A 24,852-nucleotide genomic window follows, 5' to 3' on the forward strand; every position below is an offset into this window, starting at 1 on the left:
GAGGCGAATGAGTTTAGTGAAGAGATGGATGTAAAAGAATATTGTGTTGTAGAACGATGGATAGAAAAAAGATATCACCGGGAAACATGAAGCTATTTATCCTTGGGAGAGAACTTAGATCCCCGCATACCAAAACCCCAGCTGGAGAGAAAAAAAATGTTAAACCCAATCTAGCTTAACCCCAGACCCAAAATTGATGAGCAAGCATAGTCACACGATCCAATGAATTAGCTCAACGCATCGAAGACCCTGGAATCGAGCGCCAAATCCAAACCGAGCCGAGGACTGAGCTGAAATTACACCCTCGCTAGATCCAATCGAGCTTAACGCGGGCAACAATTCCCCCAAACTCGGTCGCGCCATGTGGTCTAGGAACCCGGGGAAGAATTTTCCTTCTCGGCCTCAACCGAGGATATGCGAACAAAAGAGGACATTGGCACACCTTGCAGTAGGAAAATGTTACCTAGAACCTGCGCTAGCGAAAAAGTATACCGTGCGGCGTTCTCCGTAGAACTGGCTGGCCAAACAAATTCTCGGGTCCAAGCCGACCATGTGTCTCGGGCCCGGGAATGCTGTCTGAAATGGACGTGCGCTCCGCGAGGAACCGTTCGTTGATTGGTTACGGAGTAGAATTAACTGCGCCACATCCCGAAATACTTTTTTTTCTCTTTGCGTTGTGACCTCGCGCACCCCGGCGCTAGAGATCTCGGCATTCCGTGTCTGAAGAAAAGAAAGGTGCGATTCCGTTCTACAGAGAGCAAAGCCACACCGATGGTCATGTGAGTGGATCTGCTGACCTGAAGAAAGTCGTCTTTACTATGTTTTACTATATCCCACTCGATCGTGCCAAAAAATTATTCTTCTTTTTAAGTCCTGTAGCAGTATTTCCAAGATTTGTCTCATGTCGCTTAAAATTTCATTTAAGCGGGACGAAATTAAATTTGCAACCATGTGGAAGATTTGACACTTGGCTCTGACACTTGGCAAGGTTTTCCAAATCCCACTCTTAATGGAAAATATGGTACTGTAGAGCGGCAAACCTTGCGATGGTTGGTCCTGTGTGGTCCAAACCTGGAGACCCCGCCCCGTATAGACCCACCCCCAGAGACATGATTTCTCTGTCGTCTGTGCGAGAAGCGCACAGAAGCCGTGTCGGGCAGATGTCGGGGAACGGTCTGAAAAGAAAGCTAAAAAAGAAGGAGAAGGAGAAATCTTTGGAACGGGTTCTAATCACCCCATTTTAGACCCCATCTAGCCTTCTTTCAATATACCGCGAGGGTCGTTTACAACTCGAATTTGTGAATATAATAGTAGCAAGCTGTCGCCACCAAGGTGTTTTATGGGCGTTCTCGACGGCTTCAAGTTGAATACGAGGTAGTATCTAGCGTTCTTAATGTTTACTCATTTCTGCACATTGTGTTTTTCAAGTTCAAGGCCAGAGTCATGTAATAACCAAAAGTGGTTGTCTATTTCCATGAGTTACAATATGTCACCGAAATTGATGATGGTCGGAGTTACTGTCTCACCTCGTATGATAGCAGGGTCCATGTAGAGCCTTGGCACTTTAATTTCGGAATTAGAACGACTGTCAACTCAGACATGCGATACACCGATAGACATTTCGAGCCTAGGACGAGCCCAGCCCTACGGGGCTAGCAGTATCCTTATTTGGGATTCTAGAGACAGCCGGATATAACACTTCTTAAGCTTCAAGATTCCGGCATTGAAACCATAATATCTGGGGACTCCGTTCTTGCTCATCCATCTGCCAAATTCTGGAGTAGACGGGGGCCGACATGGCGAAGAGTTTACAAGCGGGGTTAGGTCTTGGCCCAGGACGCCAAGTGTTTGCTTCTGGACGCACGACCTGTGCAAAGGACTGCCATGAACGCCAGAAAGTTAATTTCTAGAAGTAGAAAAACTTAATAAGGGATAATTAAAGAGAGACTTTGGAGCCAGCTTTGATCGCCTCAGTTTATACCTGAGCCAAGCTGCTACTGATATAAAGGTTACGATGCGGCCTGTCAGGCATGTCTATTCAAAAACGCCCTGAATTCAGAAATTCCAAAGAAAGAGTAGTGACAGTGCATATCAGCAGACATACTTTTCATATCAGGTTCAAGTTGACGCCTACTACCTAGGAGTACTAAACAGGTGCATGCCCATAATCATGGTGGTAGACATACATCATGCTGCAGTTCAACTTGAAGTTTAACCTTAGGCAGGTCCAAGTTTTCTAGAACTTTAGAAGGGACCCTTGTTTGCTTTCTTTCCCAGCTTCTTTCTATTTTTATTTTTACCTTTTTTCCAAAAAATAACTTTATGAGAGCATTCCAAGGCTTTACAACTACTAGTGCTACTAGTAGTAGTACATGTATTCAACCGCTCGCGTGAATAACGCAATATATGTATCTGAATTTCCTCTGGAAACTCAAATTCAGTGGAGAGGCTCTACTAGTACAAATTTTCTTAGATATCTGTAGGTACCATCATCATGATCATGTTCAACTTGAACTTAGAGCATTGGCCACTCCATACCGAATGCAACAAGATTTAGCTATTGTGGCAGTGAGAAGATGCGTTCTTCAACTTGAATAATATCGCGCAGAAATCTGTGCGGTAGAATCAAGCATGGAAACACGTTTTCTGTAGAGACCGTTCGCCAGAATAATCACAACAGACACATATCCCATGTGCACACTACTGTACCTTTTGTTAATCATGCTACGCTGTGGAGAATACTACAAAGTGCGCATAGGCATAAAAATGCTCATGTTGAGAACTTCTAGCGGGATAACAGCAAAATGCCTCTTCATCAGACTTGCGCGCTAAAACATCATCTTGCTGCTGAACCAACTCCCGGTATATCTCCCAACAAAGGCCCAGCGGAAGCCCAGCTGCACCTAACATTTTCCGAGTATTGAATTCTGGCTGTTTGTAGTTTATTCGCCCGTTGAAACCTTAACGCTCGAAGATATCTTCCAGGCTTTCTAAGCATCCGGCCTTCAACCACAAAGGGCAATCTTGGTTCTTGAAATTAGCACCTTTCCGTAAATGATGAAGCTCATCCACATCGATGTCTTCTATCTCGCTATCCTCCTTCTCGTCATCTTTACTATCTCCATCATCATCATCGTCGTCATCAAAGCCATGAATATCATCTGGGAAGTCCAGTCCAAATCTTTGGTCAGACCCCGGCGAAGGTATTGGTAGGCCATAATTGACTCTTCAGTTTCATCGTCACTTATATCTGACTCCCCACCCGGCATTCCTGTATGTCTGCGCGGGCCTCGAAAAAGCCGTGCATCGTCCCAAATTATTTCTTTACCTGGTGGCGGAAAGTATCATGGTCGGCAATCGCGCGGAAGACTTCGATATTTAAGGGCTTGGGTGATAAGAACACTCGTGAGAAGTTGAGTTCCACTGCAATGGAGAATTGGTTAGATGCCAAGCGCACAGATTTGATATCCTGGTTCGCCAAACAAAATAAGATTTCACGCCACAGCTCCAATGGAATATCGGGCACGTTGTGGGCAACCGAAGTCATTCTCACGGTTGATCGCGTGAAACAGCGAGAATAACGAGATGGTAAAACTACCACCATGTACGCAAGCGAGCCTCCGAGATTTAAAACAAATTCTCAAAAGCGATCTGCAGTGAAGCTGATTGAGACCCATCTAAGAGCCCTTTTCAAGTGTAATTAGGTACGGGTAGCGTGTACTATCCATCCGCCCCTCACAACATGCCCCGCCCTCAGTAAATAACTTGAAAACCATACCGTATTATTAACAGCCCTCTGTTCAACATATCACTCAAGTGCTGCAATCGATGTTTTTACTTTTGTGCAAGACTCTACCACGGCATTCCAAGATTGAGAGGCGATACTCATAGATTGACTTCTCTTTCTCAGAAGAATATGTTGGTCAGCGCCTCGGATGCCAATCGTCTAACATCACGCTTGGCCCAGAAGAGAGAAGTCACCGATCATAAGGATCTGAGGGATTTTACCAGTTCCAGGGCTAAACCTATGCCCTTTCGGTCTATATAAAGATAATATTTTTGATATTCAGCATCAACTGAGCATGTACTATAGTACTACGATTATGGTGACAATTGAAAAAAAGAAAAGAAAAAAAAGGATTTGCCCAAGGTGTGAATCGAACACACGCTCTTCCCATGACGTATATCTGCTCATATAGAGTTGGTACGAGTGGGACGCCTGTTATTTTGTTAGTGGCTACGTCCTACTTGGGTAGGTCACGTGATTAAACTAACCTTACCACTTGGCCACACGGGCGAGCTTGTAACTTGGCGAATTTTCATGTGAGACTCATTTATACACTCCATACTTTGTTAATATGGAGAACCGTGTAGTTAGTACATGCCGAGTACTCCTTCGAACACCTTTGATTAACGTATGTGAGCTGATAACATCACAACAAACCTCTTTTCGTGAATTATCTATTTTCTGCTGTCCCTATTTTGTTTGGTTTGCCATACAGACACTCCAAAATGTTTATTATTTCATTTGCGTCGTATAGAGATGAGGTTGATTATATTTCTCTATCCAACGTATATAGTCCGGGAGCTTCAAGTTTTTCAAGTTCTTTGCTGGGTACTAGTACTACTACTAAGTATACCTCCCGAGGTCCCTGTAGCTGCCTCCTGAGAGTCTACTTAGTACTTATTCATTTCCTTTCCTTTACTTCAATCCAGCAATCAATGTTTTAAGTGTTAAGTGGGCTCGTATTAGCACTACCTCTAGTATATCTCCCAGGACAATCCTAGTGGAAGCCCAGCTGCACCTATTAGCATTCTAACGGTATACAGGATAGCACTACTTACATTACCATGTAGGAGACTATTTGAAGGTGTGGCGGACCCCACCCCCTATGTCAAGTTTCCTGTTAAGTGCTAATATCGGTGAGCTTTCGGACAAAGTATATGCAATAACCTCATTTATTATTTTGTATAATTTGTAGAAGAATCGAAAGAAACTTGTTTCATGTGGTCAGATAGACGGTTCGGTTCGGTGAAAAAGAGATAACTCCTAATAACAAGAAGAATACAAGATTTGAAATATCCCGACCTATCCACGGAAAATCCACAAAATATACTTCAGATCCCCGCGGATGCTCATTCCACCCCCAGAATCACAAGTGCCTCGGGTGCCCCACAACTCGAACGATCCGCGACCGCGACCGCGACCAACATGCCACATTTAAATCAAACCGGTCGCTTCCAACCTCAACAGATTCCAACCTTTGAAGAAAGAGTACAAAAAACTTGAAAGAACTGCTTTCAATAATAAAGAACCAGATTCATAATGTCCCAAGCAAGCGACATACTCCTAGCCACCACAATGGCCATCGCAGGCATCCTCTTCGATATCTGCGCAACACCTCCAAACCCATCACCACCCCGAAGAGACCGGGAGATAAAAGATCGCATAGCCATATTAGTTGGCACAAGTATTCCTGGCGCAATGATGCGCCACTCAGCTACCATTCCAATACTATATCATGCTCTTGTGACAGCCACACCAGCTCTTGCACCAGAGTACATGTCCCGAGTTTGTCCGAGGCAAGAAAATCGTAATACGATTCTATTCGAGTGGAACTTGCTGTCAGCTACAGCCTTTTTTCTTATTTTCCTCGGTTCTGCAATTCGGGTCACGGCATATGGGGGGCTTGGTCGGTCATTTACGTTTCATCTTGCACCACCGGATGATCTTGTCACGTCTGGGATTTATAGCTGGATTCAGCATCCTAGTTATACTGGGTTGTTGTTAGTTCTTGCTGGGGTACATTTATTATTTTTGCGCTGGGATGGAGCATCTGCGTGTTGGATTCCGGAGTCGATTTTAATTTTTTTCAATGGGATGGGTGTTTATGGGACAGGTGTGCTGGCCGTTGCTGGGGCGGTGGTTTTGAATGCTCGTGTAAGGGATGAAGAGGAGATGCTGAGAGTGAAGTTTGGGAAGAAGTGGGAGGAGTGGCATGCCAGGACTAGGAGAATCGTTCCTGGTGTTTTCTGAAATCCTTCATCTACATCAGGGTTCTTCAACGTTGTATATAGGTTCATTGTTTGCACAATTGTAAATATCAATACCGTGCAATGAACTTGAACGAGATTCAGTATCGGAAACCCCTCGTCTGTCGCTCCCGTTGAAAAGGGTCAGTCTCTCAAAGAGAATGTAAAACTCTAATTCTAGTTTGATTTAGCGTGTAGGATATGCTTTTGTGCTATGCAATATTACTGTACATAAAACCCTGATTTTCCACCACTACTTACTAGTAGACATGACCTCTAGATTGGCAGGCATGTGCACGTATGCCTTTCCAAGGTCAAGCCCAAAGTCCAATGCATTCCTAGGCTGAATGTTCCATGCGACCTAGCACGAGACATATTCGCTTAAAGCTAGATGATTATGCCTTACTTGTGCCTGGCTCTGCTTCCTCAGCAGCCCCATGACCCACTGGCACGCCTTCAACTCCTAGATCGATACGCGGGCCAGTGAAGTTCTTACGCCCATCAACAATCCACTGGAAGACGGAAATGATGATAATGACTGCAAATGCCACAATGCAGTAATCTGACTTGGTTATTAGCGAATATGACCTTGTGTTTTGCTAAGAAACTTACTCATGCTGCTACCGGTCACGGTGCTGGATGGCGGGAAGACAAATAGAACAGTCGTAAGTGCAATGTATGATAGGGAGATCTGTAAGAAGTAAGTATCCAGCTTAAATAGTCTCATGACAGTGGTTTCTGGTTGAAACTTACAATATCAGCAATCCAGCCAACAACACGAGGAAGCTTCCATTTCCTCTCTGGAAGCGCATTACGCCCTTGCAGGCAGTTGACAAGAATTGGAAGACCATACGACAGGTCAAGTGTCACAACAGCCGCAGAGATAATAGCATTAAAAGCACTGCTTAATTAGTGAATGTCCATTATAATGATATCCAAAAGCAAACATACCTTGATGAGCCGAGAAAAATACATCCGAAACAGATAACCACCACTACGGTTAAGATAAGCGCATTCAATGGCAATTGAAGAGTAGGGTGGACCTGAGCAAAGAACTTGGAGGCGGGAAGACCACCATCTCTATAAACCGTAGCATAAACATTAGTCCTGAAGTATTGGGTATTGAGACAAAATCAAAGAAACCTACCTTGCAAATGCGAAGATCATTCGACTACTCGTAGTCATCACACTGAGAATTGCGAGAATCAGACAGACGAGAGGCAGCCTGTGAACTTTATTAGCTTATGACCGTAAACAAAAAAAGCATCGAACATACATGAGAAGACAGATAGCGCCGGCTGTATTGCTTGTGGCGTCTATCAAGATTTGAAGCAGAGGTCCGGCAGCGGAGGTAGCGACAGTGTCCATGTTACCAGCCACAAATAACAGAACGATCAGGAAGATAGATCCAGTAAATGTACCAATGCCAACACAAGTGACCATGATTTTGGGACCCTCAACTGAAGCATTGGGGACCTCTGTTATCGTTAGATTTGCCATATGCATCTTGTATCTGAATTCATACCTTCAATCATATGCGCGACGGCATCCTAAAAAGCCTAATGTTAGCACAAGAAATACAATATTGCTGAATAGACTTACAAATGCAGTGACTCCGAGTCCTCCTTGCAGAAGCTGTAGAAATTCTTTGTCAAAACTGGTATTGGGTACATCGGTTCAGAAACGGTGCATACCCCAAGCAACCATGCAACACCATCAGGCCCTGTCTGGAATTAGCGGTTTTCACCTTTCACCAGAAATGATGAATACTCACATCCTGTCTGATTCACAAAATTGGCAAACACAAAGCTGTACGATTAGCGAATGAAATTGGGCCCTCTGTTTGTGCATGACTTACGATGCAGAATTGTAGTTGGGCGAAGCACAAGCTAGTACTGTGATTGAAACAATCACAAACCCACCAATTGACCATGTAACTTCACAATATTAGTAAGACAAGAATTGATCTGATTTCGGAGACAGACAACAACTCACAGGCCCCACGGTAGATAATTGGAAGAAGTTTATTTCCAAAGGCGTTAATAGCGAACGCACCCAGCGTTAGGCCAACATAGATAAGAAATTGTTGCCAACGGGTGGACTCATAAGTCTGATCTCATTGTCAGAATTTTCTTTGGGATTCTTTCTCGGGAGATCATACTGGATGCATAGCGGAAATACATCCGACAATAAGTTGACTCGAAAGAAGCGAGTTGGTTGCCACAAGAGCGACCCATCCTGCAACGTTGACCCATCCTGTGATCCAGGAGAGAATGGGGACCCATTTTGGCCAGGAAACTAATGTTGTCAGATCATTTTCCTAAAAATCGATTCGGTTATCAACGTACTAACTAAAAAGAAAATTCATTAGCATTGTCATATTATCAATAATAGTAGACTTCAACTTACCTGCAACCCAATGATACTGTCCACCAGCCCTGCATCATGTAAGACTTTGTCCCAAAATAAGATTCCTCCCTACTTACGTCGGATATGCGGACAGAAACTCTGCCAAGGAAGTAGCAATACACAAATTGCAAAACCCCGCAGTGACAAGACCTAGCAGTGGAGTGTTACTCATAATATCCACACGGTATGACTGGATCGGTCCACATACCCCAGATGATACTTGCGCTACCCCCAGATGTAATACTTATTGATAAACTGGCCGACAACGCAGTCCACGACTATAGATAATTCATTAGTTCAAGCAGCGAGGTTTTGTAGATATGGTATGAACAAACATTAAGCACAGCGAAAGCCAGTCCCAGCATAGCCCTTCGATGAGAATCAATATCACATTTTGCTTTTTTCGGCTCCACTCAGAATCCAAACTCACCACGTTGAATACTGTCGTTTCAACTCTGCCCTATGGCCCATCGCCGCCAACTGGGCATCATCATCCTGCACCGGGCCTTCAAGTTCTTTGTTCATATCGGGAATGTGAGTCATAAACCAAAATCCTCGGTCGCGAAAGAAAAAGATGAAAAGAGATTGATGAGAAAGAGAAGATACATCGGAACTTCGGAAGAGAAGCAATATACATAATAAGTAAATCCTCGAAGTCCGCGCAGCGCCACTAGTCACGAAGCTCTGTCAAGTCCATGCGGATCGCACATACAGGGTAAGGTTGCAGTTGACCATCATGCGGGGGAAGGATCGGTTATCAGAGAGCGCCCCAATCACGGCGCCCCAAAGAAACAAAGTGGATCCGGTGTGGACCTCAGTTTCACCAAACAAGAAAGGTCTTATCAGTGCCCCATACCGAGGGTAGATTCGTCCTTCAAACAGGGAGGTGGAAGCTCCCTCCGCAAAACTTTATCAATTATGTTCCTGAACGGGCCGGCTTGTCCTCCCTAATTCGTCGATCGCCGCATGGACTTACCTGATTTGCGTAAGTTGCATTAGGAGCATCGTGGCGCCTGCCCTAAAACTTATCTATTACAACATTGATGATGTCGATCTCAGGCATCATTGTGTGGATCTGGTATTACGATGCGGTGCTTTTGCCCCTTGGATGAGGTATATTGCTCGCTTGCAGTTGACAGTTATAAGTATTGGTGTCTTTCGCTTGCATGGCTTATTTTACATAACTTATTTCCGGACACTCCGGTCGCTGTCGCTGCACTTTCTTTTTTCGGAGCTCGTTTATGTCTTGCAGGATGTTTTCTAAACGGATGTTAACTACGGCACTTGCCGTGCAGGCATGTGCTGCGGCTGTTTTGAATGATCGAAGTGATGAGGCCCAATGTACAAAGACAACGGTCGCTATTCTGTAAGTAATCCTGCGAAGATGTATGAACGGTAGGATTCATTAACAATGTCTCAGTGGAGGTGGAATGGCTGGTGTTGCTGCCGCGGTAAGTCCTCTTCTTACTCTACTTGGCCATAATACTGATCTTCCTCTTAGCAAGCTCTCTCAAATTCTTCTATTCATGACTTCGTCATCATAGAGTACCAAGATCAACTTGGAGGACGAGTCCACCATACAACCTTTGGGAAGGACAAAAACGGCGACCCATACACCGTTGAGCTGGGAGCTAACTGGGTAAGCTGATTCATGAAACAGAATATACATTGCACAATAAGCTGATGTGGTATGAACTAGGTACAAGGATTGGGGTCACCCGGAGGTCCAGGTACGTACTGCACATTCGATTCAAGTATCCAGATATCTGTCTCAACTAACCCAACAATCAGAGAATCCTATTTGGACGTTTGCAAAGAAGTGGGACTTGAACAACACATACTCGAATTACAGCTCCATCCTGACTTACAATGAAACTGGGTATACGGATTACTCTGATGTTCTAGACGAATATGAGAACAAGTTTGATGCCACCTCAGAACTTGCCGGTACTGTTCTTCGAGAGAATTACCAGGACATGACAGTTCGGTCTGGTCTCTCCGTGACGGGCTGGAAGCCCAAGCGAGATGACATGACGGCTCAAGCTGTCGAGTGGTGGGAATGGGGTAAGTCACAGCAATATCCAAGCTCCCAACGAACCAAATATCCTAATAATTTTATAGATTGGGAAGATGCCTACTCTCCAGAACAGAGTTCGCTCGTCTTCGGCGTCGCTGGCGGTAACCTTACCTTCAACCAGTATAGCGACGAAAACAACTATGTCTGGGACCAGCGCGGCTTCAGCCGCATAATCACAGGCGAAGCATCTACCTTCTTAAAGAAGAACGACCCCCGTCTACACCTAAACTCCCGCATAACCAAAATAAAATACTCCGACGACGGCGTAACAATTTACAAAGACGACGGTAGCTGCGTCTCAGCTGCCTACGCAGTCTGCACATTCTCCCTAGGAGTCCTACAAAGCGACACCGTCTCATTCACCCCTGACCTCCCAGATTGGAAAAAGACTTCAATTGCCAAATTCAACATGGGAACATACACTAAGATCTTCCTCCAATTCAACGAGACATTCTGGCCCAAAGACACACAGTACTTCCTCTACGCCTCACCAACAACCCGAGGCTACTACCCTGTCTGGCAATCACTTTCCACGCCAGGATTCATACCCGACTCAAACATTATCTTCGTAACAGTCGTCAGTGACCAGGCCTATCGCGCAGAGAGACAGACAGACGAACAAACAAAAGAAGAAGTACTACAGGTTCTGCGCGAGATGTATCCCAACATTACCATTCCTGAACCAACAGCTTTCATGTATCCTCGCTGGAGCACGACACCATGGGCGTATGGAAGCTACTCAAACTGGCCTGCATCTACATCGTTAGAGATGCATGAGAACTTCCGCGCGAATGTTGACCGGCTCTGGTTCGCGGGTGAAGCTACAAGCGCACAGTATTTTGGTTTTCTGCACGGTGCCTGGTTCGAGGGTCGAAATGCTGGAGAACAAATCGCTGCTTTGTTAAAGGATGAGTGTGCTAATGTTACCGATACGAGTGATGCCTGTGGTAACCTTCGCCATTATGAAACGCTGTACGGATCATCACCTCTTGCAGATTATAGCGTGTTTGACGGATGGTCCGTTAGCAGCTTTTACTCGAGCAGTTGAGCAAAGCATGCAATGCTTTTCGGGTCCGCAGTACAGTGACGTACTGTAAATAATGAGAATGAGTGAGATCATCGGGATGGCACCGGGTCCACTTTCATTGTTGACTATCGGGTAAGCTCGGTACGTCGGTTCGGGATCCCGGCAAATGTACAAGTTGCTCGGATAGAAGGATACTAGAAATCTTTTTAAATTCCGATGATGTTATGAAGAGAATGTAGATGTAGTAAGAAGACACCTGTTGAATAGAGGGTGAAAGGTGGTAGTGAGAACAAAAGAAATGATTCCAATTCGTGCGCCGCTTGTAGTTTCGAGTATCCAGCCTGAAACTTCGTATGATCGATCCCTTAGGATAGATGAATGAATAAAAAAAAACCCAACACCAATTATAAATCGTAATGCCATGACAGCGACCAGCGATGCGATGCGATGCGACCGAAGAGAAGAGCAGTCCACAAGGTGGTGAGACATCATGCCCGACGATGATACTCATCAAGGGCCTGTTGCATATCAGTCAGGCTGTCCTTACTCCCATAAGCGTCCATAAGTTGTCTGTTCATCGCTAGTCGTTTCTCCTCCTCGCGCATCCTAATCTCATGTCGGTCCTTCGCTTCACTATAATAGTTGTATCCGGCGAATCCTGTAAAAACGAAAATTAGTACTCCGCAGGTATTAACAAAGCGACCGGGGAAAATAAGCCAAAGAGTTGAGGAAACATACCGAGACCTATCGCAGCGACAAGAGGGAGATACCTAAGAAGCGATCGTTAGTGATTTCTTCCGGTGTGGGAATAAGGGGTAGATCGTGTCACTTACAAGCGTCCATATCGAGGCTTTAAGGACATGCCACTTGGTTGTGGTTGAGTTCTGTAGGGCTTGTTTGCGCCTGGCACTGCGAAGTGGGACATCGTTTTGGAGATGTATAATGGATGGGAGATGAAGTGGAATAAGTGCAGTGATTTGTTGTGGGGGGGGGGGGAGGAATGGGTAATGAAGCGCGTGAGAGAAGAGAGTCTAGCGGAATTTAAAGATCGCCGGGTATGGAATGCGGGAATGCGGGGATTGCATGACGTGGAGAAGCGAGTACGACGTTAACATTAGCAAATCATGCCACGGAATAGTCGAAACTGGGTGAACCATGGAATAAATCATACAATTAGATTGCATGATTTGATCTTCGTTGATCTTACCATCTAATTTTTTTGTATGTCATTCCGTTGTTCTTTTGCGTTGATGAAGCCGGTTTGAACAGTCTGTTGTGTCTTGACTCCACATTTTGCACAGCCCCCTTGAAGCACAAGAGTTACATATACACGGAGACCGGAGCAGTAAATGTCTATATTCAATCTGATCATTCATTCGCCACTGCGGGCTTCACATAATATGTTGAGAATACCCGAAAAGAAAAAAGGAAACAAAGGAAACACATTAAAATCCATAAAAGTATGCTGCAAAAATCATAATAATGTCGTCAATCTCTCTCCCAGTCTACTGGCCGAGGTTCTTGGGTGCCGCGGGGGCAGGGCCTTCAGGGGTCACGTATGCCTGCATATTAATGTCAGCACTAGTGCACTTTCACTTTGATTTTCTGGATTTCTTTCATTCAAATAAGAACAACTTACCTTGCTGAGACCACCGTCAACGACGAAGTCGGTTCCGTTAACAAAGCTGCTCTCGTCGCTAGCCAGGAAGAGGACGGCCTGTGCCTGCTCAACGGCCTCTCCGAAACGGCCACTGGGGAAGTGTACTTCACGACGGAAGCGCTTGGCCTGGTCATCACCCAACCAGTCCTGGAGGAGTGGGGTGCTAATTGGACGAAATGTAAGTAATTGCCCCGACAAGGGTAATAATTGAGGCTGTGTGGGGAGACCTACTTGAGAGGACCAGGGCAGAGAGAGTTGAAGCGGAATCCCTCACGGGCGTGGACAACAGCAAGCTCACGAGTAAGAGCAAGAACAGCACCCTTGCTAGCAGTGTAAGCAAGCTGGGGGGTAGCAGCACCCATGAGAGCGACAAAGCTAGCAGTGTTGATAATGCTACCGACGGTCTTCTTGTTACGACGCAGACTGAGAACAGCATGCTTGCAGCCGAACCAAACACCCTTAACGTTGATACTCTGTGTCAGATCCCAGATCTTCTCCTGGGTGTCGACAGCGTCGGCATCGTCAGCATGCATGATGCCTGCATTGTTGAAGATCACGTCCACACCGCCCCAGCTATCCTGCGACTCGACCATAGCCTGCACATCGGCCTCCTTGGACACGTCACACTTGATGGTCTCAAGGCGGGGTGCGTTGGGCACAACCTCCTTCACCTTTGCGATGGCCTTTGCCAGTGCAGGCTCGGAGATGTCAGCAAGGAGGACATTGGCGCCCTCACGAGCGAAAAGGATGGTGGTTTCGAGACCAATGCCACTATGGAAAACACCGTTAGCTATACAGTTCATGTATACAGTAGATGGTAGAGGTAGAGGTTCTTACCCCGCGGCACCAGTGATAATAGCGTTCTTTCCTTGGAGACGACCCATTGTGATTGTGGTTGATTTGAGAAGTTGATGAGAGAGCTGTGCAAGCTTAAGATGTTAGAGACAAATTGAAGAAGAAGAGCTTAGCGATACCCCGGAATGGCGCGCTTCTGCTCCCCCTTTTATTCTCAAGAGTTTCCAAGGAACAGAACAACCCAGCGGCTACTCACATGATCAGATAGTTGAATAGTTTAAACTTCAGAGCTCCTTCACACACACAGACAGCTGTATACGCGGGGCATAGTGGAACAATCAAGGCGGTGTCGGCGGTCCGGGACCGCGGTGCGCGCTATCTCTTATCTCAGACCGCGAATCCCTAGCTCCAGATAAGCGTTGATCAGCGGGCCTATCCCCCCATGCGCCTCGAGGAGTGAGATTCCAAGGAAACGACGTGACTTCATATAAGTTCCAAGTTCCTGATTTGTAGCTTCCCAAAACCTTCCCCAGATTTTCTTTTCTTTTCCTTCCCCTCATTTTCATTTATCGGCACAATGTCAGACCCAGAAGTCACAGTACAGAACGTCGCAGAGATCCTGCAAGATGACCGCATGGTCAAGGTCGCCGGCTATGATGTCGACGGACAGCTGCGCGGCAAGCTGATGAAGAAATCCAAGTTCATCTCAATTGCCTCAGAGGGTTTTGGTTTCTGCTCAGTCATTTTTGGCTGGGATCAACATGATCAGACCTATTACAAGGAGTTAACGATCAGTAACAAGGAGAACGGTTATCGTGACCTTGTCGCTGTCCCTGATCTGAGCAGTTTCCGTCGTATACCCTGGGAAAACAATGTTCCTTTCTTCCTGGTTACGTTCCTTGATCCAGACACTCGTAAGCCGGTCTGCGCGTGTCCGCGCGGCTTGCTGCAGACGGTTGCCGCAAAGGCTGAAGCTGCGGGATACCGCGCCATGGCTGGAGGTAAGCGATATATCTTTGAGTTACTTTGCAGAATACAATAAGGTACTAATCATCTCATAGCTGAGTACGAATTCTACCAATTTCGCGCACCGGGAGATCATCCCACCCCCGAACGAGCCGCCTCTCATACTGCCGCATTCCTCCAATCAAATCAGCCAGATGCCCTTCCCTCCTTAACAGAGGGTATGTTTGGTTACTCTATCACCCGTCCTCTTCATAATCAAGATTATTACTATGGTATCTATGACGCCTGTGAACAATTCCGCTGTGATATTGAAGGATGGCACACGGAGAGTGGACCCGGTGTCTATGAAGCTGTAAGTACATGCGATGGGTGCTAGATACTGCCATGACTTGGACTAACAATGGGCAATACAGGCGTTACAATTTGGCGAAGCCAAAGAAATGGCCGATAAGGCCGGACTCTTCAAGTAAGATAATTATAACCCTCCCCCCCCCCCAAAAAAAACCAAAAAAAAACAGATACTAACTAAATACAGATACGTTGTCAAGGCCTACGGAATCAAACACGGCATCACACCCTGTTTCATGGCAAAGCCCCGACAAGGACTCCCAGGAAACAGCGGACACATGCATCTCTCCCTCGTAGGCTCCGACGGCAAAAATGCCTTCCTCCGCGACACCCCCGACCCATCCCCCCAATACCCCGACATCGCGCACCTCTCCGATCTAGGCCGGCACTTCCTAGCCGGTCTCCTCGTCGGACTCCCCGACATAATGCCCCTCTTCGCACCAACAATCAATTCCTACAAGCGTCTTGTCGAGAACTTCTGGGCCCCCGTAACCGTCTCATGGGGATTAGAGCATCGCGCCGCTTCAATCCGCATAATCACACCACCAACTGCTAGTCCGAAGGCAACACGGTTTGAAGTGCGTGTGCCCGGTGCTGATGCGAACCCGCACTTTGTGCTTGCGGCGATTTTGGCGCTCGGATGGCGGGGTGTGGAGAAGAAGCTTGAGATTCCTGTCCCGCCGCTATCTAAGGGTGAGGATATGGGTGGGGCGGGTGATAAGGGGGTGCGATTGGCTAAGAGTCTTAAGGAGGCTATTGTTACGTTTACAAGACCGGATAGTGTGGCGAGGGAGGTATTTGGGGATGATTTTGTCGATCATTTTGGTGGGACGAGGGAGCATGAGGTGCGGTTGTGGGAGGAGGCTGTTACTGATTGGTAAGTTTGCTGGGTTTACTTCGTTGTGATGGAGGTGATTTATTAACTTATTTATTATTTACAGGGAGGTGAAGCGGTACATTGAGACCGTTTAGAGATACCTACACTTGGTTGGATGATTTTCTTCAGCGTTTTATTTTCTTTCCCGTGACTATGATCTATGAGCGATGGATATTTTGGGTACATACGATGCCGGCGTCAATTCAATGGAATCCATCTATCTAATCTTCCGTGTTGAGGTTGTAGTCCAAGCCCACATTCTAGACTTGTGAGTTATTTTCGAAGAAACAGTTTCATTGGCTGTCTGAACATGTAGACCGCTCCAGAGCGAGGAAAGGCGTTGGTGTCGCCAAGATTATGCGTCATACCTCAATACCCCCGATGTGCATACATGGAAGTATTTCGAATAATTAGTAGCACAAACTGATTTCCCATCTTTTCAAAGCCCAATTCTTCAAAGATCCTCAATCTCTAAATAGCATTCCGTTCAGATCTATCCTGGTAAATAGTTTATTAATAGTATAGGTATGGATATACTGTATAAACACTGTTATCACATGGAGTCACATGTAGATCCTGAAGCATCACAAGCCGGAACATCTCGGCCACTTTCACTCCTCACGATTCGCCCCAAGGTGCATAACCGAATAATCAATGAATATCCAATCTACAGCAGATAATCCATGGCTCCTTGCTTATCCAGTCCAACCGCGGCTGATTGGTCTTCCAGGGTACGGAGCTTACAGGAAACACCTACAGCCACGATCGGGTGAGTTAGGGGCAAGAGGTCGAAACTTAAATTTTGAGTATTATCGGACGATCGGACTGGAGGATTCAACGTGGACATCATACCGCAAACTATCAAAACAAAGTAGAAAAAAAATATATAACTCCCCCCGTCTTCCGGACGAGAAGATTCTCAAATATCGGGCTATTCATCCGATTTCGCCAGTAATGGACTCGGTATGCGGCGCATCCCGAGAAGAAAGGGTTCTCGGTGGTTGCGACCGCCTTCACGTTATCTGAATGGAGTCCGGGGAAGAATGTCGGCCGAGTGGAGCTGGATCAGATGCAGGTTTCCCGACGGGAAAGTTGAGAGATGATTGGGTGGTAGTTAGTGATGGGGGTTTGGTGGGGACTTGACTGGGACATGGAGAGTATCTGATTGGAAGTAAGAGCACAGATCAAATCCTCAGGTAAGTTGACTGTGAGCTGCTGATAGCCGGTACCCGCCATTGGCCCGCACTCGGGAATGTGGGAGAGCAAACAGCCGCGGCTCATTGACTCTGACGTATTCTATCCTCCGCCTTCGGTCGAATGGGCGTTATATAACTTTTGAGAAACCACGGTCGCGATGAGAATTGTTTCTCATTCTTGTTTGTAACCAGTTCCAGTTTATCAAGAATTTCATGGGTTACGATCGGATTTAAAACTACATCTATCAGCACCTTTTTCTATCTATCCCTCATCAACTATATACTTACATTGATACCTCAAAATGACTTCCGTCGAGACTCAGCTCAAGGATGTTGCCATCCTCGGCAGCATCCCCAATGATGCCCGCAAGATCCTCACAAAAGACGCCTGCGCTTTCCTGGCCATCCTCCACCGCACCTTCAACCCTACTCGCAAGGCCCTCCTCCAACGCCGTATCGATCGCCAGGCCGAGATCGACAAGGGCCACCTGCCCGACTTCCTCCCCGAGACCAAGCACATCCGTGAGAACGACGCATGGAAGGGTGCCCCTCCTGCTCCCGGTCTCGTCGACCGCCGTGTCGAGATCACCGGTCCCACCGACCGCAAGATGGTGGTCAACGCCTTAAACTCCGATGTCTGGACCTACATGGCCGATTTCGAGGACTCCAGCGCCCCAACCTGGGATAATATGATCAACGGCCAAGTGAACCTCTACGACGCCATCCGTCGCCAGGTGGACTTCAAACAAGGTGGAAAGGACTACAAGCTCCGCACCGATCGTACCCTACCTACTCTTATCGCCCGTGCCCGTGGCTGGCACCTAGACGAAAAGCACTTCACCATCAACGGTGAAGCTATCTCCGGCTCCCTCTTCGACTTCGGACTCTACTTCTTCCACAACGCCAAGGAGCTCGTCGCCCGCGGCTTCGGTCCATACTTCTACCTGCCAAAGATGGAGTCTCACCTTGAGGCTCGTCTCTGGAATGACGTCTTCAACCTTGCCCAGGACTTCATCGGTATTCCCCGCGGTACTATCCGTGGAACAGTCCTTATCGAAACCATCACTGCCGCCTTTGAGATGGACGAGATCATTTACGAGCTTCGCGATCACAGCTCAGGCCTTAACTGCGGTCGCTGGGATTACATCTTCTCCTTCATCAAGAAGTTCCGTCAACACCCTAACTTCGTTCTCCCCGATCGCTCAGACGTAACAATGACAGTCCCCTTCATGGACTCATATGTCAAACTCCTAATTAAAACCTGTCACCGTCGCGGTGTCCACGCAATGGGCGGTATGGCCGCTCAAATCCCCGTAAAGAACGACCCCGCCGCAAACGACAAGGCAATGGAGAACGTCCGAGCCGATAAACTCCGTGAAGTTCGCGCCGGTCACGACGGAACCTGGGTTGCGCATCCCGCACTCGCCGCTATCGCCTCAGACGTCTTCAACAAATACATGCCCACACCAAACCAGCTCTTCATCCGTCGCGAAGAAGTCAACATCACAGCAAATGATCTCCTAAACACCAATGTCCCTGGAAAGATCACCGAAGAGGGTATCCGCAAGAACCTCAACATCGGTCTCAGCTACATGGAAGGCTGGCTCCGTGGTGTTGGCTGTGTCCCAATCAACTACCTCATGGAAGACGCTGCTACTGCTGAAGTCTCCCGTTCCCAACTCTGGCAATGGGTTAAGCACAATGTTGCCACTGCCGAGGGCAAGCGTGTTGATAAGGCTTACTCGCTTCGTTTATTGCAGGAGCAGGCTGATTCGCTTGCTGCTAAGGGTTCTAAGGGTAACAAGTACCAGCTTGCTGCACGGTACTTTGCTGGTCAGGTCACTGGTGAAGATTACGCTGATTTCCTGACAAGCTTGTTGTATAATGAGATTTCTTCTGCTGGCTCTGCTGCTAAGCTTTGAAGAGTCTTATCGTTTGATTGATGATCATGAATACCCTGACCATGTTTAATTTTTTTTTATTTGTTATTTCTTTGAAACTTAACTTATTTACCTGCTGGCATTATTTGGTGAAATGAATTTTTTCTATTTCCTTTGTTCATATTCATATGGATTAGCATCGTTGTACAAAAATCAACTATCATTGAATCTTGATCCTAATCTACATATCTGAATGTTGTAAAGAATTGCATTCGTTCTCATCTTCAACATCCATTAATAATTCCATTGAAGCACTTCATTCAAACGCCAGAGAGTTACATGAATTACAATAATATTTCTATACTACCAATAGAATTATAATATTAGCAGATAGTAGTGGACTTAAAGAAAAAGAATGTGTGTTTAATTGCATACACGGGAAAGATTAAAGTGTGTGCAACCTAATTCCGGACTTGCACACACAGGACGCTAGATCGCACACACGCACAATTGGGTGCCCAGAGAGATACTCTAGGAATGACGGTCGAGTTGTCCCATTTTTCCATTTATATCCACATCAACAACCAGATCACCTGGATATCGATGCGCGCGCATCTTTAAGCTTATAGTATAACGCCATAAATGTGACTGGCATCATCATATAAACCCCTTCCAATTCGAAAGACTCTCTTCCTATCTAGAAAGCTCTGCCATCCCCAAGAGCTTTAAGCCTGAGGTCGGCCATATTTGACTTTCAAGGGCAAACCCGGTCGCGCCGAAAAGTGGACGAACACTTTCAAGCATCCCGAGGTCCTTCTATCCCTGCATGGCCGTGGGAATTTTCCTTCTCCGCTTCTGATATCAGAAGGGGTGTATCGTAGTTCAAGTTGTAGGTATATATATAGCGCATGCCTTCAACTTGGAGTTCTCCAGCACCTCTGTCGAAGAGCAATTTTGTACTTCCTTCATGGCATCTCTGACCTTCTGGAGCAGCCACGCTGCATGTAACGGGGTTTGATCGAGTTGATCGTCCAGTTCAACTGAAACATCTGTCTTCATATATATATGATCTGGATTCAGAATCATGGCATTCATCATGAAAGTCCAACATCCTTTCAATCAATCCTGATCAAATTATACTGCCAGATGAACTCCGTGGCAATTGCCAATGGGCAACAAGAAACTCAAAACGTTTCAGTCCACCTCTCATTTCTTCTGGGACGGCCAGTGACTAGCAGAGTGTTGAGCTTAGCCAGACTCTTAGCAGATGAGATTACAGGGCTCGGCTTCGAGACAAGACCTGCTTGAGTCCGATGAGGCGGTAGATCCAGCTGAAGTCATGCGAACAACCGTTTATCCTGAGTTCTCTGGAAGAGGTACGGTATATGTGACAGCCTTACCAAGTCGAACTTTTCTCACTTGATCTAGCTGTTTTAGAATCCACAATCAATGTAGATTAGGTCCTGAAAGTTCCTAGCAACTGGGCAGCTAGCACCTGCAAATGCTTCGGCTCACCACTATAACTATAAGCTCTTATATAGCAGCCTCAGCAGCCAGATACTCTCCCACGAGATGTGTTGGCAACAGTTGTGTTGTCTTGCCAATCGTATCCATCGGAAACTATGGAAGATAGGCCTATATAGGTACCATGAGATGTTTCGCAGCTGAACTCCTTGAAGCCTATCAGGACAGATGTATGTATCTCCCTGAGACTATCCAAGTCTTCCGAGTCCAACATCGTACCTATTCGCGACAACCCATCCAAAAATGAATCACGAGATCAGAATGGCGAGATAGCTTGAAGATAGATAGCCAAGGTGCAAGGGAGGATAAAAAGAATGTTCATAGTGTACCGAGGTAAGTCCCAGGATATGGTCACTTTCGTTCACTTGCTTCAGAAAGACTCGAAAGCTCATTAACCCACACACCATGTAACATGCCCATGTCTAAACCAACGAAGAGACAGGTTTCCCACGACCTGGAAATTTCCCAAACCCAATTGAATAGGCCTTTTGTAGCAGATTAAAAAAGCTGCAGTCCTTTTCCGGTGAAGCATAAAATTCAGTTGCTTGGCATCGATCAACGCAGTATACACTGCGTCGTTAGGACACAGCGCCGGTAGGCATAAACACTATATATGACCGACTCGGAGTGGTCTAAATGTTGACTGTAAATCACCCGCAACTTCGGGGGTTATTAGCTCCTGAGGTCCGTGAAGAACTTGGTTCATTGCCAGATGCAAAGCTCACAGAATTTACAGGTATATATAATACCAAGCCATTGGACTGACAGAACTTGAAGCTTAGGGCAGTGCAATTTGATGTCTTTCAGCGTCCCAGATAGGCAGGCAGAAGATTTTGCATTGGCCTTTCTTCTGGCTCTCTGAAGCAATATGTTTGTCGATTTGCCTTGAATCTTCTCTATTTAAGAGAGCTCCCCAAATCTCTATATTATCGCGATAAGTGGCGATGCAAATATCAAGTTGACATTTCCAAGCGCCAAAGCGTTCAAGATATAACTTGATATAACCTCAGATTCCGATTCAGACTCCATCATGACAACCACCCGGGCAGCTCAATCTTTTTCTCATCGAATTATGATCCAGAATCAAATGACCCAAGCCAGTATCGTGCACTTGAAATGCTTCGACAAATTGCTCATCTCCTGTATCTATGCGTGCATGTATAGCAGGTTTAGCAGTTAACAGCCTGGATCTTTTTTGACCAGACGTGGACTCCGCCAAAAGTGGTGTGGCAGCCAATCGCATTTTTCGACCTCGGTAACCTTCAAATAGGCATGTATATCGACTAGATATTTGCTCTCCACCTTGGCTGACCATAATCTTGACATGGCCAACCTTAGAACCAAGTATAACAGTAGTCATAAGCTTGGAGATTTACTGGTCATGCAGCTGTTTCAAATAAGGGGAAATAATAGATGAGAATCGGTATCAATTCAAGTCCCGAGGTCTGGGTCTGTCTTGTCAATTACAACCCTGCTAGAAGAATTGTCGGTTCATTCTTTTCAAAGTAGCGCGAAAAACTGGATAACTGAACTTAAAAAACAAGTATGGTTGAGTGATTTTGATTAAAGAACACAAGAACCATCGTTCAGTCATCATGCTAAATATCTTTCGCGTATCTATGATGGCGACGCAGCATGGGTGTAAGTCTTCCGAGTCGATGTCCATCAGATCGCTCGCTGATCATAGTTGACCTCCGTACCGTTATATATGGATGTGATATAGATGTTCGATATATAGTAGTAGGTTCAAGGAAGCCCTCGGAATTGCAAGGATTGGGAGGTGTATCGTTGTAGAGAAGTGGGGTGGGAAAAATTGGCATTTGTTTGCTTATAAGTCACTTGGTAATCGGTTTGTGCCGGTAAACATTAGTATAGGCAAACTTATGACACCTAGGCAATCCTTTTTCTCAACCTAGCCTCCTCGCTAAATATATATGCTGTCACTAACTTGAGGTTTTGCATCCGTCTACTTGCAAACTTTACGTTCGGCGCTATGTCGGGATACGTACACGCTGTTAAAGGATGATTTGGCTGGTATGCCGAACATGACTGATTCAAAATTGTTGTCAAATAGAAGTAGCGATCCTTTTGTAGCACGGCTTTCCATAATTTCAATAATCGTGAAATACCCCACATGGTAGAGCCAACGTCGGTGGGGGCCTTCTGTAGTGTAGGAGCGGTTGCATCATCACCCGTCATCGCGACCGTCCCCAGACCCGCGTAGATGATCGACATGATATGATAATCCTAGACTATTAGGAGATTTTTCCTTTCCTTCAATTTCACTTCATCTAAGTATAAAGACATTGTAAAATCAACAGTACTATGGTTTTCGACATACTTTATCGAATCTACTATGGTTTCCTCAATCCGCCCACAGCAAAGAAAAGCAACGACGTCATCAGATTCGGCCTACTAGGTGCATCAAATATCGCGTAAGTAGAGACATCCTTCCAGAGAATTGAAGAAATCAAATAGCTCCAAGTGTCTTACCACCATAGCAAAGTCCCATCGCCCTGATCGCACCTGCAAAATGCCACCCAGAGACAATCGTAGCGGCCGTCGCAGCCCGAGACAAGTCCCGAGCGGAAGCATACGCAAAGAAGCACGGAATTCCAATCGTGCATTCAAATTACGAAGGTGATAATAATCAAAACTGAAGAGCATTCTCGTAAGATCTAGAGATAACTGGGCTGACAATAATTACATCATCAGATCTATTAAATGACCCAAGCATAGACGCGATCTACATCTCCCTCCCAAATGCCTACCACTACGAATGGGCAATGAAAGCCCTTCGTGCAAAAAAGCACGTTCTTCTCGAAAAGCCACCCTGTTCAAACGCGACGGAAGCGCAGTCTCTCTTCACATACGCAAAAAACAACAAGGATATTGTTCTCCTTGAAGCATTCCACACGCACTTTCACCCGGCTTGGCAAACTTTCATGTCATTAGTGCATGATTCTCCTAACGCAGGCCAAATTCGTTCTGCTAGTGCCGCACAATATTTACCTAAATATGGATTCGGCGCTAATGATATTCGCTGGCGCTTTGATCTCGCAGGCGGGTGTATGATGGATTTTGGAACGTATCCTATGAGTATATTGAGAAATGTTCTGAGAGAGGAGCCGCAATCGGAGCAGTTATCTGCCAGAGCGCGAATTGTGGAATTTTCTTCGATTATAAACAGGGAAGAAGTAGACGAGGCGATGCAGGTAAGATTTGAAACTAAGAGTGGAGCTATAGGCAATATTTTTGCGGATTTAAGGACGAGTTGTCAGTGGAAATTTCTCCCGCAGTTCTTGAGAGGGTATATTCCCAGTTTTGGTTTGCCAAAATGTGAAGTTGAATGCTTGGAAAGAGAAATTGAGTCTTCTGAGTACTCTGGGAGGGTAGAGAGCTGTATTGATTCCGGTACCTGTTTTATGAAGAGAAAGGTTACGTTTTGGAATTATCTTATGCCGAGTATCTACCATCGGATTGATGTTGAGGATGAGTATGTGGTTCGGGAAGGTGGTGAAATTTTGAAAAGTTGGAACGATGTTCAACATATGAATGCTTATACATGGGCAAAAGGAGATGGAGGTGAGACTGGGAGGGAAGAGGATTGGTGGACAAGTTACTCTTATCAGTTGGAGGAATTTGTGAATCGAATCAAGAGGAGAAAGGGATCGGGCGTTTGGGTCGATGGCGAGGAAAGCATGCAGCAGATGGAGGCTATTGATTTGGTCTACAAGAAGGCGGGTATGAGTGTAAGACCGTCAACTGGATTTCAGCTGTAAGTAGAAATATGGATCACTGTCCTAAGAGGCGAGGGTCGTGATGTTCGTCTCGTCGCGCTTAGTAGAGGAGTATGTATTATGCATAGGAAGCTCTCATATAATCTAGAAACTCTATTTTCAATGTGGAGCACTCGTCTGGATTCATAGACTATCCACGGCCATCAGATTCAAAATTTATGTCACAGTGACTTCTCCATTTGATTCTATATATAGTATCTGCGTCGCTAATCTCGATGGCTGAATTATTCAGTTGAGTCTACAGCCTTTAACATACAATC

At 46.0% G+C, this 24,852-nt stretch overlaps 10 protein-coding genes across 10 annotated transcripts; 5 read left to right on the forward strand and 5 right to left on the reverse strand.

Annotated features, from left to right (window-relative positions):
• Positions 1–2,961: 2,961 nt before the first annotated feature.
• N7478_010976 (uncharacterized protein) lies at positions 2,962–3,269 on the reverse strand (the record flags this gene model as incomplete). The annotated part of the gene is made up of 2 exons (XM_056927190.1): positions 2,962–3,161; positions 3,194–3,269. The coding sequence occupies 2 exons, from the start codon at positions 3,267–3,269 to the stop codon at positions 2,962–2,964; spliced, it is 276 nt and encodes a 91-aa protein (XP_056774238.1).
• Positions 3,270–3,316: 47 nt separating this feature from the next.
• Positions 3,317–3,547, reverse strand: N7478_010977 (uncharacterized protein; the record flags this gene model as incomplete). Its single annotated transcript, XM_056927191.1, has 1 exon — positions 3,317–3,547. The coding sequence occupies one exon, from the start codon at positions 3,545–3,547 to the stop codon at positions 3,317–3,319; it is 231 nt and encodes a 76-aa protein (XP_056774239.1).
• Positions 3,548–5,326: 1,779 nt separating this feature from the next.
• Positions 5,327–6,037, forward strand: N7478_010978 (methyltransferase family protein; the record flags this gene model as incomplete). Its single annotated transcript, XM_056927192.1, has 1 exon — positions 5,327–6,037. One exon carries the CDS (start codon positions 5,327–5,329, stop codon positions 6,035–6,037), a length of 711 nt encoding a protein of 236 aa, XP_056774240.1.
• A 391-nt stretch (positions 6,038–6,428) lies between these two features.
• Positions 6,429–8,967, reverse strand: N7478_010979 (uncharacterized protein; the record flags this gene model as incomplete). Its single annotated transcript, XM_056927193.1, has 19 exons — positions 6,429–6,595; positions 6,646–6,724; positions 6,787–6,934; positions 6,985–7,113; positions 7,181–7,258; positions 7,310–7,511; positions 7,559–7,583; positions 7,636–7,668; positions 7,728–7,756; positions 7,808–7,842; positions 7,892–7,970; positions 8,029–8,143; positions 8,195–8,331; positions 8,382–8,384; positions 8,443–8,471; positions 8,520–8,592; positions 8,651–8,720; positions 8,778–8,811; positions 8,873–8,967. The coding sequence occupies 19 exons, from the start codon at positions 8,965–8,967 to the stop codon at positions 6,429–6,431; spliced, it is 1,560 nt and encodes a 519-aa protein (XP_056774241.1).
• A 728-nt stretch (positions 8,968–9,695) lies between these two features.
• N7478_010980 (uncharacterized protein) lies at positions 9,696–11,567 on the forward strand (the record flags this gene model as incomplete). The annotated part of the gene is made up of 6 exons (XM_056927194.1): positions 9,696–9,808; positions 9,863–9,893; positions 9,944–10,081; positions 10,142–10,172; positions 10,234–10,506; positions 10,564–11,567. 6 exons carry the CDS (start codon positions 9,696–9,698, stop codon positions 11,565–11,567), a joined length of 1,590 nt encoding a protein of 529 aa, XP_056774242.1.
• Positions 11,568–12,034: 467 nt separating this feature from the next.
• Positions 12,035–12,471, reverse strand: N7478_010981 (uncharacterized protein; the record flags this gene model as incomplete). The annotated part of the gene is made up of 3 exons (XM_056927195.1): positions 12,035–12,204; positions 12,285–12,316; positions 12,380–12,471. 3 exons carry the CDS (start codon positions 12,469–12,471, stop codon positions 12,035–12,037), a joined length of 294 nt encoding a protein of 97 aa, XP_056774243.1.
• A 580-nt stretch (positions 12,472–13,051) lies between these two features.
• On the reverse strand, positions 13,052–14,090 carry N7478_010982 (putative short-chain dehydrogenase/reductase family protein; the record flags this gene model as incomplete). Its single annotated transcript, XM_056927196.1, has 4 exons — positions 13,052–13,108; positions 13,186–13,369; positions 13,438–13,977; positions 14,044–14,090. 4 exons carry the CDS (start codon positions 14,088–14,090, stop codon positions 13,052–13,054), a joined length of 828 nt encoding a protein of 275 aa, XP_056774244.1.
• A 488-nt stretch (positions 14,091–14,578) lies between these two features.
• Positions 14,579–16,196, forward strand: N7478_010983 (glutamine synthetase family protein; the record flags this gene model as incomplete). Its single annotated transcript, XM_056927197.1, has 4 exons — positions 14,579–15,002; positions 15,063–15,319; positions 15,381–15,433; positions 15,503–16,196. The coding sequence occupies 4 exons, from the start codon at positions 14,579–14,581 to the stop codon at positions 16,194–16,196; spliced, it is 1,428 nt and encodes a 475-aa protein (XP_056774245.1).
• A 1,494-nt stretch (positions 16,197–17,690) lies between these two features.
• On the forward strand, positions 17,691–19,310 carry N7478_010984 (malate synthase; the record flags this gene model as incomplete). The annotated part of the gene is made up of 1 exon (XM_056927198.1): positions 17,691–19,310. The coding sequence occupies one exon, from the start codon at positions 17,691–17,693 to the stop codon at positions 19,308–19,310; it is 1,620 nt and encodes a 539-aa protein (XP_056774246.1).
• Positions 19,311–23,325: 4,015 nt separating this feature from the next.
• Positions 23,326–24,574, forward strand: N7478_010985 (Gfo/Idh/MocA family protein; the record flags this gene model as incomplete). The annotated part of the gene is made up of 3 exons (XM_056927199.1): positions 23,326–23,432; positions 23,527–24,007; positions 24,092–24,574. 3 exons carry the CDS (start codon positions 23,326–23,328, stop codon positions 24,572–24,574), a joined length of 1,071 nt encoding a protein of 356 aa, XP_056774247.1.
• Between the last annotated feature and the right edge of the window lie 278 nt (positions 24,575–24,852).

Source organism: Penicillium angulare (genome assembly GCF_028827245.1).
Source record: "Penicillium angulare strain IBT 27051 chromosome Unknown utg000008l_segment0_segment0, whole genome shotgun sequence".
In the NCBI taxonomy this organism is placed as follows: domain Eukaryota; kingdom Fungi; phylum Ascomycota; class Eurotiomycetes; order Eurotiales; family Aspergillaceae; genus Penicillium; species Penicillium angulare.